Source organism: Paroedura picta, chromosome 6, assembly GCF_049243985.1.
Source record: "Paroedura picta isolate Pp20150507F chromosome 6, Ppicta_v3.0, whole genome shotgun sequence".
Lineage (NCBI taxonomy): Eukaryota > Metazoa > Chordata > Lepidosauria > Squamata > Gekkonidae > Paroedura > Paroedura picta.
The window spans coordinates 22315119-22327912 of record NC_135374.1 but is presented as its reverse complement, the minus strand read 5'-3'; the positions used below and the strand labels follow the sequence as shown (position 1 = coordinate 22327912).

Below are 12794 nucleotides of genomic sequence, written 5' to 3'. Positions count from 1 at the left end.
CTGGATGAGTTTCACAGTCAAATGCAATTTAACAGGGATCACATAGAGGAGAGGACGACCTTAGGACCGTATCAGATTTGGCTACGCAGCAGTGTCACTGAGTGCCTTCAGTGAATCCCATTTAGAGTGAGAGTACTGCTTCCTCTGTAGGCAAATCTCTGAAACATTTTGGAAGCAGTCTCTATCATTTTATACAGGGGGCAAGCTGCCATTGCCCTCAGTAAGTTTGTGTTAAATTCTACGAAACTGAAAACTTCCCCTTGAAAATCCACCTCATTTGAAAAGTGGTGGATCAGAATTTGGTTCAGTGGCCTCTAACACTGTGATTAATAATTTCATCAGGATTTATTTATTTAAATTTATATACTGTCCTCCCCTGAGGCTCAGGGCGGTTTACATAGAACTGGAATAAAAAAAACAATACAGATAACATGATAAATTGAACAATAGTGAAAGAGTCATAACAGGAGAACAGTAACATAATGGGACAAACATGGACCGTTTATGCACTGGGAACTTCACTGCCTCACCCCTCTATCAGGAGCACAGATAGGGGGTGGATGAGGTGCACCAGGCCAAATGCTCCCCCATGTGGGTGCAGGAAGAGGAGGGGCAACCTGCCACGACTAAAACTCCAGCCTGCAGCCAGGCATGAAACCTCCAGTGCATAAACGGTCATGGTGAGAACATCCAGTTTTAACTGTAACATACTAACGTAGGCTGGGCATGTCAGTGGTGGTTCTCATGGGAGGGGGGCTCAGGGGCCAATGGGCAGTGATTGAATTCAGGTTTGATTACATCAAGCTGCTAACAGCTTTAAAGTTTCACTGAGCCTTTCAGATGGTGTGGAGCTGCCATTCATATCAAATGATTTGTCATGCTAAACAGAACATAGGGAATTGCAGCCCTTAAGCTAATTTTATAGCCTGAGAATACAGCAGATGGGGAGACCTTGGTCCACAAGAGCTTTTGTTCCTGTCTGATAAAAATCTGGCACAGGGTTTGGTGACATCTTCAGGCAAGATTACCTTTAGTGGAGTAATGGTATGTTGATGGGAAGCTGGCATTGGTTAATTTTGTAGATCAGCCATGCACCTTCGTTTCTGTCAGCTGTACAGGCCGGAACATGACCTGCAGATGGCACGCTATATCCCCTGGGCTACGGTAGAGAATGTAGCAGTATTTAATACACTCCTGGAATGTTTTCCTATAGCTTTTTCAAGCCTTATTGTACATCAGTATAAGATCAGATGGTGTCATTCAAGATTTCCATCCACTAAGTTGCAGCTTAGAAACCTGACCCTTGGCAAGGGGGATGTTTGTGGAAGTTGCCTGGGGATTTTTCCAAAATGGAAATGTGCAACATTAGAGGGATGCTTTATTGTAAAAAGAGAAAGAGAGAGAGAGAGAGAGAGAGAGAGAGAGAGAGAGAGAGAGAGAGAGAGAGAGAGATTCTTCAATGATAGAAATAAAAAGGATTTAAAACGAATTGTCCATATCTCTTAAAATGTTTCATCAAACGGCACAATCGGAAGGTGACAAGGTGACTGCTGCATATTCAATGAATAGACCACTATTTAATTCTTTTTATTGTGGTCCAGACAACTGGCTTCTCACCTGTTCTCTGTGCTGAGATATAAACAAGTATTTTCTTGTTCCTTAAAAATATTCTTAGAATCATAGAATAGAATCCTAGAGTTGGAAGGGGCCACACAGGCCATCTAGTCCAACCCCCTGCTCTACGCAGGATCAGCCTAAGCATCCGTGATATCTATCCAGCCGCTGCTTAGACTGCTTGGTGCGGTTCACAGGAGTAACATATATGTGTGACAAAGGAGCAAACCCATAACATTTAAATAGTGACTTGCATTTTTGAGTATTGAAGCCTGAACTTCATAGATGTCCGTGGAACAGTAAGAACCTTGAGTTTAACTGAAAACATTGTTTTTGCCAAGTAACTGGAACTGGTTTTGAGGTTTAGGAGGTAATTGCTAGAAGCTAGAAGATTTGAAATATGTTGTTGTACTGTACTTAGTGTTTGCTAATATAGAAGTCTGGCCAGAAGTGAGAGAACAAAATGTCATCAGGTTCTAAACACAATTCTTTGGACAGCAGCTTACTGATTTCAGATAAACTTGCTTCAGAATAAATATATTTGGGATTGTGGTTTAACACTTAATATCTGGAAATAATCAGTCGAAGTAAACAGAGCTTGCTTAGGAGTCTCTGGCAAACTTTTTGAACTTGGAGCTCTTGTTCTAAACTTATCCTGTCTTCTGGAATCCTCTGTCCATCCCCCACACCTGTTTCCGAATGTGCAAGTGATGATTCTGGTGGATGATTAAGGGATGAATGTTCGTCCCCGGGGCTGTCCTGGGCTAGAGGAGGAGAATGCAATCCCTCTTCCCTCTTTGCTCCACAGTTCTGATTTCAAACTGGGCCCCCATGTACCTGGGAGGGCAGAGCTCCAAGAACATTTCTGTCACCTGATCCAGGGATGTACCCAGCAAAATCAAATGCAGTTAGGCCCACAATAAAAAACAATTCAGTTGTAATTTTGTGTTTAGGTGTGATGTAGTCCGGGAGTATTGCTATAATATGAAAGCAAACTCGCCTCACCAGTGACCCTGCAGGAGGAGAGTCGATTCTTAATTACTACCATCAATACTCTCATTTGTTCCCTTCTTTTGTTGTTCTTGGAGGTGGGGGGAATCTTTAAAAGGGAGTTTAGTTTATGAGCTTTTCTTATATTTTTCCAACATTTGAGTCTCACTTTGATGTACTTCGTAATGCTTTCCTTGAATTATAAACTTGTGCTGCTTCATTCAGATAATTTTGTTTTACTAAACTTTTACCTGCCCTCTAATGTTTAACAGTACCAAATTAGAGCAGAGGCATGGTCACCTTCATCCTAATAGTACTTCTATATAGGCATCAATCCCGCTTACCTTCAATTCAGTTTACAGTATTTGCTGGCGTATAAGACTACTTTTCCCCCTGAAAAACATGCCTCCAAGTGGGGGGGTTGTCCTATACGCTGGGTGCACTTCAGTTGGGATAGACGTAGCTGCCCATAGTGGCCCATAGTACTGCAATGTAATGTAACAAACTCTATATTTTAAGTGGAAATGTTGGGGAGTCGTCTTATACACCGGCAAATACGGTACATCTTTCTGAGAATCCAGCTGTCAGGGAAGCCAGTTAAACTCAAAACACAAATCCCAAGATGATTCCTGACAGTAGATGGACAAACCATAGTAGAACGACATAGGGTGATTATTGGTTATAAATATACAGACAAACCTGTGGAGAGTAAAATGCACTCTGTGTGTGTGTGTGTGTGTGTCTCGTCTCCCGCTGAGCTTGTGTCTTGGCATGTTGGGAAGCTGTTGTTTAAAACGTAGCAAGGACATGTCTCTACTGTAATTTTGGTTTTGGCAGATTGTTTTCCAGGTGCAGTTCTGCAGGTGCCTGTGTGAGAAATAAAATACAGTGGCCCTTGTAACATGTAAACTGTGGTTTTCATTCAATCCCCCCAAAGCAGCAACATAGATATTAATGAACGACACCTCTGTTTTCCTGCCAACCCATCTTTAGTGCATTTTTAAACACTTCCTTGGAGTTGGTGTAGTTTACTACATTGTCGTTTTGTTGGATGGCTTCTTCAGAATGCTTTGAGTAATGCATATTATAATTTCAAGTCTAATGTTGTCTAAACCATTGCTCTGGTTACATAATATTGTGAGGAATGTTAAGGACACACGTTTAGTTGGTTTGTTTTCTCCCTCTTCAGGCTTGGCAGCTCAGATTCAGCCATCTTGTGGGTTACGGTGCCAAGTATTACTCCTACCTCATGTCTCGGGCTGTAGCATCCATGGTGTGGAGGCAGTGTTTTGTGCAGGATCCCTTTAACAGGTACGAAAACAAAAATCAAGGTACTGCGCAATTTTTTTTTTAAAGTAAGGATATATATTGTGACATGTTCTGGCCTCATCTTTCACCCATGATAGCATTTTCTTTAAATGGGAGGTAAGAATAACAAAACAGCAACCCGTTATGGTGTGTGGGCTCCAAGAAGGTGGGAAGATGGGAGTGGTTCATTTTGCATACGAATGCATGCTTCACCTTAGAACCTGCATGTATGAGAAGGTTAGAGTACCGAAAATAGCAGCCTTGGCCCCTTGAGGGCATGTGCCTGTGGGGGCCTTCTAATACTCACGTTTTCTGAGGCATGAATGGGGCAGGGTGTTCTAGTCAGAAGGACTGCAGGGTCTTCAGTCTGCAGTTGTTGGGTTGACTCCAGTGTGCGCCATCTCTTTACTTGCCCTAATGAAAGACTGAGCTTGTACTGGCCACCCTCCTGAAATGCTTGAAGTGGGTTGGGAAGCAGGGGTGGTGGGGAGCACTGGAGTGGAAGGCAGCAGTAGAACCAGCGAGAGAACTTTTCTCTGCTTCACTTTCACTGATTCGAGGTCACTGATGATGTCAGGGCTTCCTATCATCGCTCCCTGGTAGTGGAAAGTACTGTCAAGTTTCATCTGATTTATCATGTCCGCAAAGGGCTTGCAAAGCAAGAGGTGAACAGAAGTGACCCATTGCCTGCTTCTGCCTGGACTTTCTTGGTGATCTCCCATCCAAGGCTGTCCATGCTTAGCTTCTGAGAACTGACAAGATTAGCCTAGCCTGGTCTAGCTCAGAGCATTTCTTCCTACTAGGGTGGTGTTTCCCCTCACCCATCTACAGACATGATGGGAGCAGAGTAAAAGCCGTACTATCACTTCACGTGATCCGGACACTATATTTGTTTCGCCACAGCCCAAAATCCCATTTGCCTTTTTAGCCACCCCACCGAGTCACACTGCTCACTCATGTTCAGTGTATGGTCTACTAAGACCCCTCGATCCTCTTTGCACATACAACTGCCAAGACAAGTCTCCCTCGTCCTGTAATGATGCTCATATGTTGTGGCTTAAATATGTCAAGAAGTAAGTAGCTGAGAGGGCATGGCAGATACGTTTTAACCTCAATGAATGGCCAAAGTCAGGCTTTAAGCAGGGAAAGAATTCTGAGAGCAGACAGTGGGGCAATGAGGAGTCCCCTGCCCAGGGAGGACGCCCGAAGTGCACATGCAAGGGCCCCTTTTCCTGCTATGCCAGCTGGGAGGAAGAGGGGCAAGAACCCTTGCCTGACTGCAGCATATGTTTGCTTTCTGAACTCTGGAGGCAAAATGGGACTCCCCGCCTTTGCCCTTGACACGGGGTGGGAGAGGAGACTTCACAGCTGCCTGGATGCCGAACTGCTTACGGCTGTGCAGTTGTAAAGGGGCATGTGTCAGTCAGTCACTGCCTCCTTTTAATCCTATTAACTCATCCCAGGATTTGTCTAGGAAAAGAATTGCTGCCCCTAACAAAAAGCGAATAACATCCTGTGACTATGGGCACATTGGAACCGGCCCAAGACCTCACATTCTTCTCTCAATTGCTTACTTTAGTGTAGAAAGGGTATTTTATCCTGAAATGTGCGTTTTATAATTTTGTTAACAATGATAGACGCATACCGTGCCTTTTCTATGTCGCACAAGAAAACTGTATTATGTTGGAGTGGGGCGTTTGGTCACTTAGGTTTTGGTTTTGCTTTTTGTAAAATCACCGGCAAAGCAAGGGATCCTTTTGTCCTCGGATTTCATCCCCATTCTGTCATGCTCAGCATGCTGTTGTGCACATTGATCAGTGGTGTGCTTTTTCTGGAAGGGTCGCATGGTTTTAAACTGAAACTTTTGTTTACTTGGAAGTTGGAGGTGGGTCTGACAGGAAGCCAAACTGGTTTGCGTTTGCGGGTGAACTCTAGTGATAACTGTCCCCTTCTCTTCCTTCAGGGCAATGGGTGAACGTTATCGCAGAGAGATGCTGGCGCATGGTGGTGGGAAGGAACCCATGGTGATGGTTCAAGGTAATATAAATAGTGTCACTATGTTTTCTTCTCTCTGGCTGGGTTTCCCCTAATACAGTTTTGGACTAAGATGTCTGGTACATCTGGTTGTATTTCACCAGTATTAAACACACTTCCCGCTGTGTCTTTTTAACTTACTTTTTTGACAGTATTTACTCAATGGGAGTTCTGAGATACAAACAACGTGTTCTTAACAGGATTGGACTACCTCAGGGGTAGTCAAACTGCGGCCCTCCAGATGTCCAAATGCTGGCAGGGGCACTTGGGAATTGTAGTCCATGGACATCTGGAGGGCCACAGTTTGACTACCCCTGGACTACCTTCTGCAGAGGGACTCATTTGGCACATCCCCTGTTATAATTCAGAGGACAAATGGAAATAATTTTATTTAGCCGGGTCTTTTGTCTGATGAGTGAGCAGGGTATTCTGCTGCTTCATTGTTCCTTTGCCATCACTGCTTTTTGATAGTCAATCTGGATTTTATTTTATTTTTGTGTATTGCCTGGAGTGCATCTGGGGAAGAAAGGCAGGATAGAAAAACTTGTATTTGTCCTTATTTCGGATTTCTTGCATTGTATAGGGCAGGGGTAGTCAAACTGCGGCCCTCCAGATGTCCATGGACTACAATTCCCATGAGCCCATGCCAGCATTCGCTGTCAGGGGCTCATGGGAATTGTAGTCCATAGACATCTGGGGGGCCACAGTGTGACTAGCCCCTGGTACAGGGAGTTGAACTAGACGGCCTATGAAACCCCTCCCAACTCTGTGATTCTTTGAAATCTAACAAACTCTCATGACTCGCAGTCCTGAACAAAACAACAGATGCCACAAGCTACTCTCAAGTACTGCATTTATACCTTTATATCCCTTGTTTGCACATTCTCAGGTTTGCCACCTGGCCTGGAGATACTCCCCCTTTGACAGAGGTTTAAGGGGGATTGATTCAAGTGGGTAACCATGTTGGTCTGAAGCAGCAGAACAGACTTAGCGTCCAGTGGTGCCTTTAAGACCAACAAAGCTCTGAGGAAGTATGCCTGCACATGAAAACTCATACCTTGAATGAAACTTTGTTGGTCTTAAAGGTGGCACTGGGCTCTAAATTTGTTTAAGAGGGACGTTATTCACCAGGTGATGCTATTTACCTCTATGCCATAAAAGGCTTCAGCTGTGCATATTAAGCCGGGACAGGATATTTTTCTCCAGGCCAGTTGGTGACGAGGCACATGCCAGCATTCAGACTCTTGAAGTCTCCCGCCCTCTTTAAGTTCTAGTGTGCAGACCCCAGAAGAATGCCACTGTGTCTGCTTTGCTTCTTTCACTGTTATAACAGGAACCAGTTCGGCCATAAATCTAGTCATTACTATCAGTGCTTTCTCCTGACATCCCCAGTGGAGGCATGCAGGTGTGTATGCGGGGGGTGGGGGTGGAGAGAGGTGAAAACAGACTTGAAAAATACAATTAAAAATCGCTGAGCAGGGAAGCGTCTGTCTGCTTGAAGGGGAAACTGAAGGTAGAAGCCGGCCTCTCGTTGCTCTCGAACGCTTTCATACTTGCAATGTTATTTATTAGCCGTAACCAGATGTAACACTTACTGAATATCCCTTTAGAGATCGTATAACACTTTACACGATCAAAGAGCTTTTGTCCAAGTTGTTTTAGCCTTTTGCTGTAAGCAGCAACGCTTACTGACTGAGTAGAGTGCGCTAATGAAGCCAAAGCAATTATGAAGTTTCAAAGGAAGGAGAGGGCAGCCAGATCCTATGCAGTGTTCCAGTTGCAGATGGCTGAAGACCGGGGGGGGGGGGGCAGCTGTTTCCAGAAAGGGTGTGGTTAAACCCTCCTGTTGTAATATGGAAGGTGTAGGACTTCAAAGGCGGTGAGCACGGCAGTCGCCCGAGGCTTGGGAGAGACGGAGTTGCCCTTGGAGAGCGAGGCTAGGCTTATAAAATAAATTCAGTTCTGAAGACAGCAGCCGTCTTGGTTAGCTCTGACTCGGAGCTCGGTGCCGTGACTCCGGCAATGTCCCACGCTTTCAACATTGTCCTTCACAAGGGATCATTTTAGTTATTGTAGACATTTGAGCTGTGAGTCTCCAGCAGAGGGAATGTTCCCTCGAAGGGTGTGAACTTCTTTATTTGTTTGTTTTTTGGTCTGGTGGATGTTGGATTCAGTACAGCTTCAGTCTTTGCTTGACAGGAATCGCCAGCCCTGTGGTGGTTGCAGGCAAGTTTTATAAAATGTGGTTACGCTGTGTGTGTTCTTCTCCACTTCCATTGTTTCTCTGTGGAGACAGTGGCGGGACGTTCTCAGAGCATAAATCCCAGGTTCTGGGATGGCTGTAGGAATGAAGCAGAATAACAGAGCTCTGTATGATTAGAAAGATGAACCGAGAATGAGAAGGAGGTGTGCTCTACTAAGATAGAAGATGCAATCCTTGACATTTAGTACCTAGTATCACCATGCTGGAAATGTCAGTGTAGTTTCCACAGCTGGTGGTTGGCTTTGAAACTGAGAGCCTCCTTTGAAGTCAGTTCCAGTGGCCTTATTGGCTCCCAAGTCCCTTTACTGGAATCTGCCACTATGCAGATAAGATCTTGGATCCAAGCCACACACCCATCTGCTGGCTTCCCATTTCCCTCAGCCAGTCAGCTTCTGGTTGCATGCAGGGAATCATATTTATGCAGATAGGGGACAAAACACGTATGTGGAGAAAGGCCTTTAGTTCTTCAGATGTTTCAAGGAGGATGAACACAGGATTGGACAACACAGAGTGCTGAAAATGCCTAAAAAAGAGAGCATGTCATTTTAACATCAGGATTAACTCTCTTTACTAAATGCAGTATTTGTCAGTAATAGGCTTTTGCACTGCACTAGAAGCCTTGGCTTTGAGCGAAACTTAATCAAAGACCTTACCTGAGCAAGACGAGCTCAAAATGCAACGTGTTAAGTGATGGTCATGCTTTAAATTTCAACTGGTAATTGTGCTCAGTGGTGTTAGATAGTGTGGGTACTGCATCATGTCATGGACAGGCTGCCAAACAAGGTCAGGAGAGACCAAGATTCAGATCTCTGGTCTGCTGTGAAGCAGCCTGGGTAACCATGGGAGGGGCTGTGGCTTAGTGGAAGAGCATCTGCTCTGCATGCGGAAGGTCCCAGGTTCAGTCCCTGGCGTCTCCATTTAAAACGACCAGGCAAGAGGTGCCATGAAAGGCCTCTTGACTGAGACTCTGGAGAACTGCTGAAAAGACGGGACTGACTTTGATAGACCTGAGTCAGTATATGGCAGCTTCATGTGTGACTGTCACGAACCTGCATGGAAATGATCCCTCATTAGACCAAAGTCCAACACGATTCCATAGAATATGAAGGCATCCAGTCTTTATTGAAAGGATCCACAAGGCATAACAGAAATCTCAAAGAATGGAACAGGAAGCAATTGACAGAGACCAAGAACCCCAATCTACTTGGCCTTATATAGGTCTGGGTATTTGGGCGGGAATAGTGGTTCACACCGGAGAGGCCTTTGATCTTTAGGCCCAAACCTAGGAGGCACCTAGTCTTTTGTCCCCAGATGCTGTGATGCTCACAACTGGCTATTTGTCACTCTCCTGTGAACCAAGGGCACTGACTGATAAGGTAGAGTTGAGGCGGGGTGGGGGAGGGAGTGGCCTAGGTGCCATCCAGTTATAAACCAAGGGTTACAGAGAGACCAAGAATGCAAGGGCGGGGGGAAGAGAGGAGGATTGGAGCAGGCTGCTTAAGCACGGAACCAACCTTCCCGGGGCACCTGGGAGACGAAATATGACATCATATGACAGTGACTCTTTTTCACCCTCACCAACCTCACAGGGTTGTTATGATAAAATGGAGGCAGAGGAAACTATGCACACATCCCTGAGCATCTTATTTTAATAATAATAATAGTAAGAAAAAGATGATGAAGATAGTGATCTTAAAACAGTAAAATACATCCAATTAAAATACATCCAATTAAATTAAATCAAATCAAACTCCTAAAGGCCACAAACGTAGCTTCGCGCAGTTGGTTTGTGGACGAATAGGTTGTCGCCCTTGCATGTTTATGCTAGCCATAATTTTGATAGTATTTTTTACAGTCTATAATAATAGATTCATTTTGGTACTGATGGGATGACTTTATAATCACTACCCAGACACTGAAGCATTCAATTCTTTAAGTAAAATTCCCTGTGGGATTTTTTCTTTGTTTCCGTGTTGTATAATATATTTGATCAGCTGTTAACTTTTTAATTTTACTGACAGGAAAGGTAACAAAAACATCAAAATGTTCAGAATAGACTGCTTATTATGCTGCCTTTGATGATGAAAATATTTGACTGCATTTTAATTCTTTTTTTTTAAGTGTACCATCCATCAAGCGTCTAAGAGTATTCTTGTCCTCACTTGCAAAGCACATAATTTAATTAAAACTCTGGTGCTCTGACATCCTAGCAAGAAACTCTTCTAGTAACTGTTCTAGTAAATTGCCTCAAGATCCGTACTCTCTCATCTTGGTGTTCTTTGGGGTTTTTTTTTTTTTACTTCAGTTTGGCAATTACTATACATGCAAAATACCTATTGGAGCTAGTTGGTTCTTGTGTCAACTTATTAAACGATGCACTGGAAGAGTTCCCTTTTCCAATTATATTATTGTTATTATTATTATTCCCATGGAAACCAAATAGTTCAAGGTGGGTTGGAATATTAAGTGATTGTACTTAAATATTCTTATAGGGTTGTATTTTTGTTGGCACCTCCAACGAGTGATTCGTGCTGAAGAAGAGAAAATGATTTTCCAAAGCAAAATGAAGTTGGACATTTCCTTAGTTAGGGTTTAAAATATTACCATGAACAAAAACACAGTAGTGCTTTTTAAAATTCTAGTGACACCCCTGAAAATAGAGACAGTACACTCTTCTCTGTGGCAGTTGTTCCCAACCTTCTTGGTTTGGTTATCCGTAAAGGTCCAAAAAAAAAAGCTGGGAGCCACTTTCACAGGCTCTGCAACCAACCTATGGGCAGGTCCCACCCACTGTGGCATGAGAAGGTATGCTTTTTCTAAAAACAGATGCACAGAATCAGTGGCAGCTTAAAACCACAACAACCAGAGGTAAAAGGTAAAGGTATCCCCTGTGCAAGCACCGAGTCCTGTCTGACCCTTGGGGTGACGCCCTCTAGCGTTTTCATGGCAGACTCAATACGGGGTGGTTTGCCAGTGCCTTCTCCAGTCATTACCGTTTACCACCCAACAAGCTGGGTACTCATTTTACCGACCTCGGAAGGATGGAAGGCTGAGTCGACCTTGAGCTGGCTGCTGGGATTAAACTCCCAGCCTCATGGGCAGAGCTTCAGACAACATTTCTGCTGCCTTACCACTCTGTGCCACAGAGAGGCTCTTACAACAACCAGAACACACTTATAAATTCAGAGTTAAGTAAATGAACTACCAGATTAATCAAGAAGTGTTGGTTTTTAAACCCCAGTTTACCTTAAGGAGTCTCAGAGTGGTTTACAGTCTCCTTCCCTTCCTCTCCCCACAACAGTCAGTTTGTGAGGCAGGTGGGGCTGGGAGAGCTTTGAGAGAACTGTGACTTGCCAAGGGGTTACCCAGCAGAAGGAGTGGGAACTCAAACCCAGTTCTCCAGATTAGAGTCCACCGCTCTTAACCACTACACCATGCTATCTCACAGAGTCATAAGCAGTGATTATTTAGATGTGGTTGTTGGGTGTTTGCCAAGTAAAGTAATTCTGCACATGTTTCACCTTAAATCAGATTCAGGACCTTGGTTAAGTCTCAAGACCTTGGTTAAGTCTCCTGAGCCGGCTGGGACTCTTGTGTTCTACTGGACTGATGACTGTGATGACACTGATGATCTTGGAAGCCTTTTTGGGCTGAGGGCAATGCTCTGTGTTACTGAGGGCAGAATTGGTGCTGTGTGCGTGCAAGGACCCATCTGGAAAACCAGATTGGCTCACTTTTGCCTAGGAGCACATTCTTCCTTTCCTTTCTGAAGCTGGCCACCTTTGTACAAAATGCACGTGTACCATATTATATTGCTTCTCCCAATTATTTTGTTTTAAAGCGACCTGGGTTCAATTTGGCGTGTGTGCCTTCTCTTTGTACTTTGATAGGGTGTGCATGTTTGTTTACTGGGCATATTGACTCATTAAAAGAAATACGAATTGGCCTTAAGTTCAAAAGAGTTGTCTGCGTGTCTTCAGATGGAAGGGGAATGAACATAGTAGCTTGTTAACCGTCCAGATGAGGAAAAGCTGAAAATAAGAATAATAGCAAATGGACATGTTTCAATTATTTCTGGGATGTGTATTGTTCCCAGATAAATTAAAATTTTTGTTCCTAAAGAATAGTCAAGTTGTATTATCTCAGAAGATGAAATGGTTGCCATATTTTTTTAAAAAAAATTGTTGTAGTTTGCAGGATAGTCAAGTGCTGACTGATCACTTGACATTTCCAAACTGACTCTCAAATAAGCTGGTTCCATGATTCTTGTAAGAAGCATTTGGCACTAATTAACTTTCTGTGGTGTCCTGACCAATCTTGCCTTCTTTTCCCTAGGTATGCTTCAGAAGTCTCCATCAGTTGAGGACTTTGTGGATGCCCTTGTTTCAGACTTGGATCAGGACTTTGAAACATTCTTTATGGATTCTGAATAATGCCGAGGAAATCTACATTTCTCAGATGGAAAATGTGTTTCTTTTTTTTACATATAAGTGGTGTACATAGAACTGCTATAGCTCTCACTGATGTCTCTTAAACGAGTGTGGAAATGCTTGTGTATAATAAACAGCTTATTTTGAGGGAGAAA

General features: G+C 43.7%; 1 protein-coding gene across 2 annotated transcripts in view; it reads left to right on the top strand.

Moving 5' to 3' along the window:
• MIPEP (mitochondrial intermediate peptidase) overlaps nucleotides 1-12794 on the top strand; it is a 59301-nt gene extending 46507 nt beyond the window's left edge. For both annotated transcript variants that reach the window (XM_077341719.1, XM_077341717.1), the window contains exons 17-19: nucleotides 3794-3915; nucleotides 5876-5949; nucleotides 12545-12794. In XM_077341719.1, the coding sequence (XP_077197834.1) occupies nucleotides 3794-3915; nucleotides 5876-5949; nucleotides 12545-12642 (294 nt within the window). In that variant the 3' untranslated portion in view covers nucleotides 12643-12794. The remainder of the gene's footprint in view (nucleotides 1-3793; nucleotides 3916-5875; nucleotides 5950-12544) is intronic.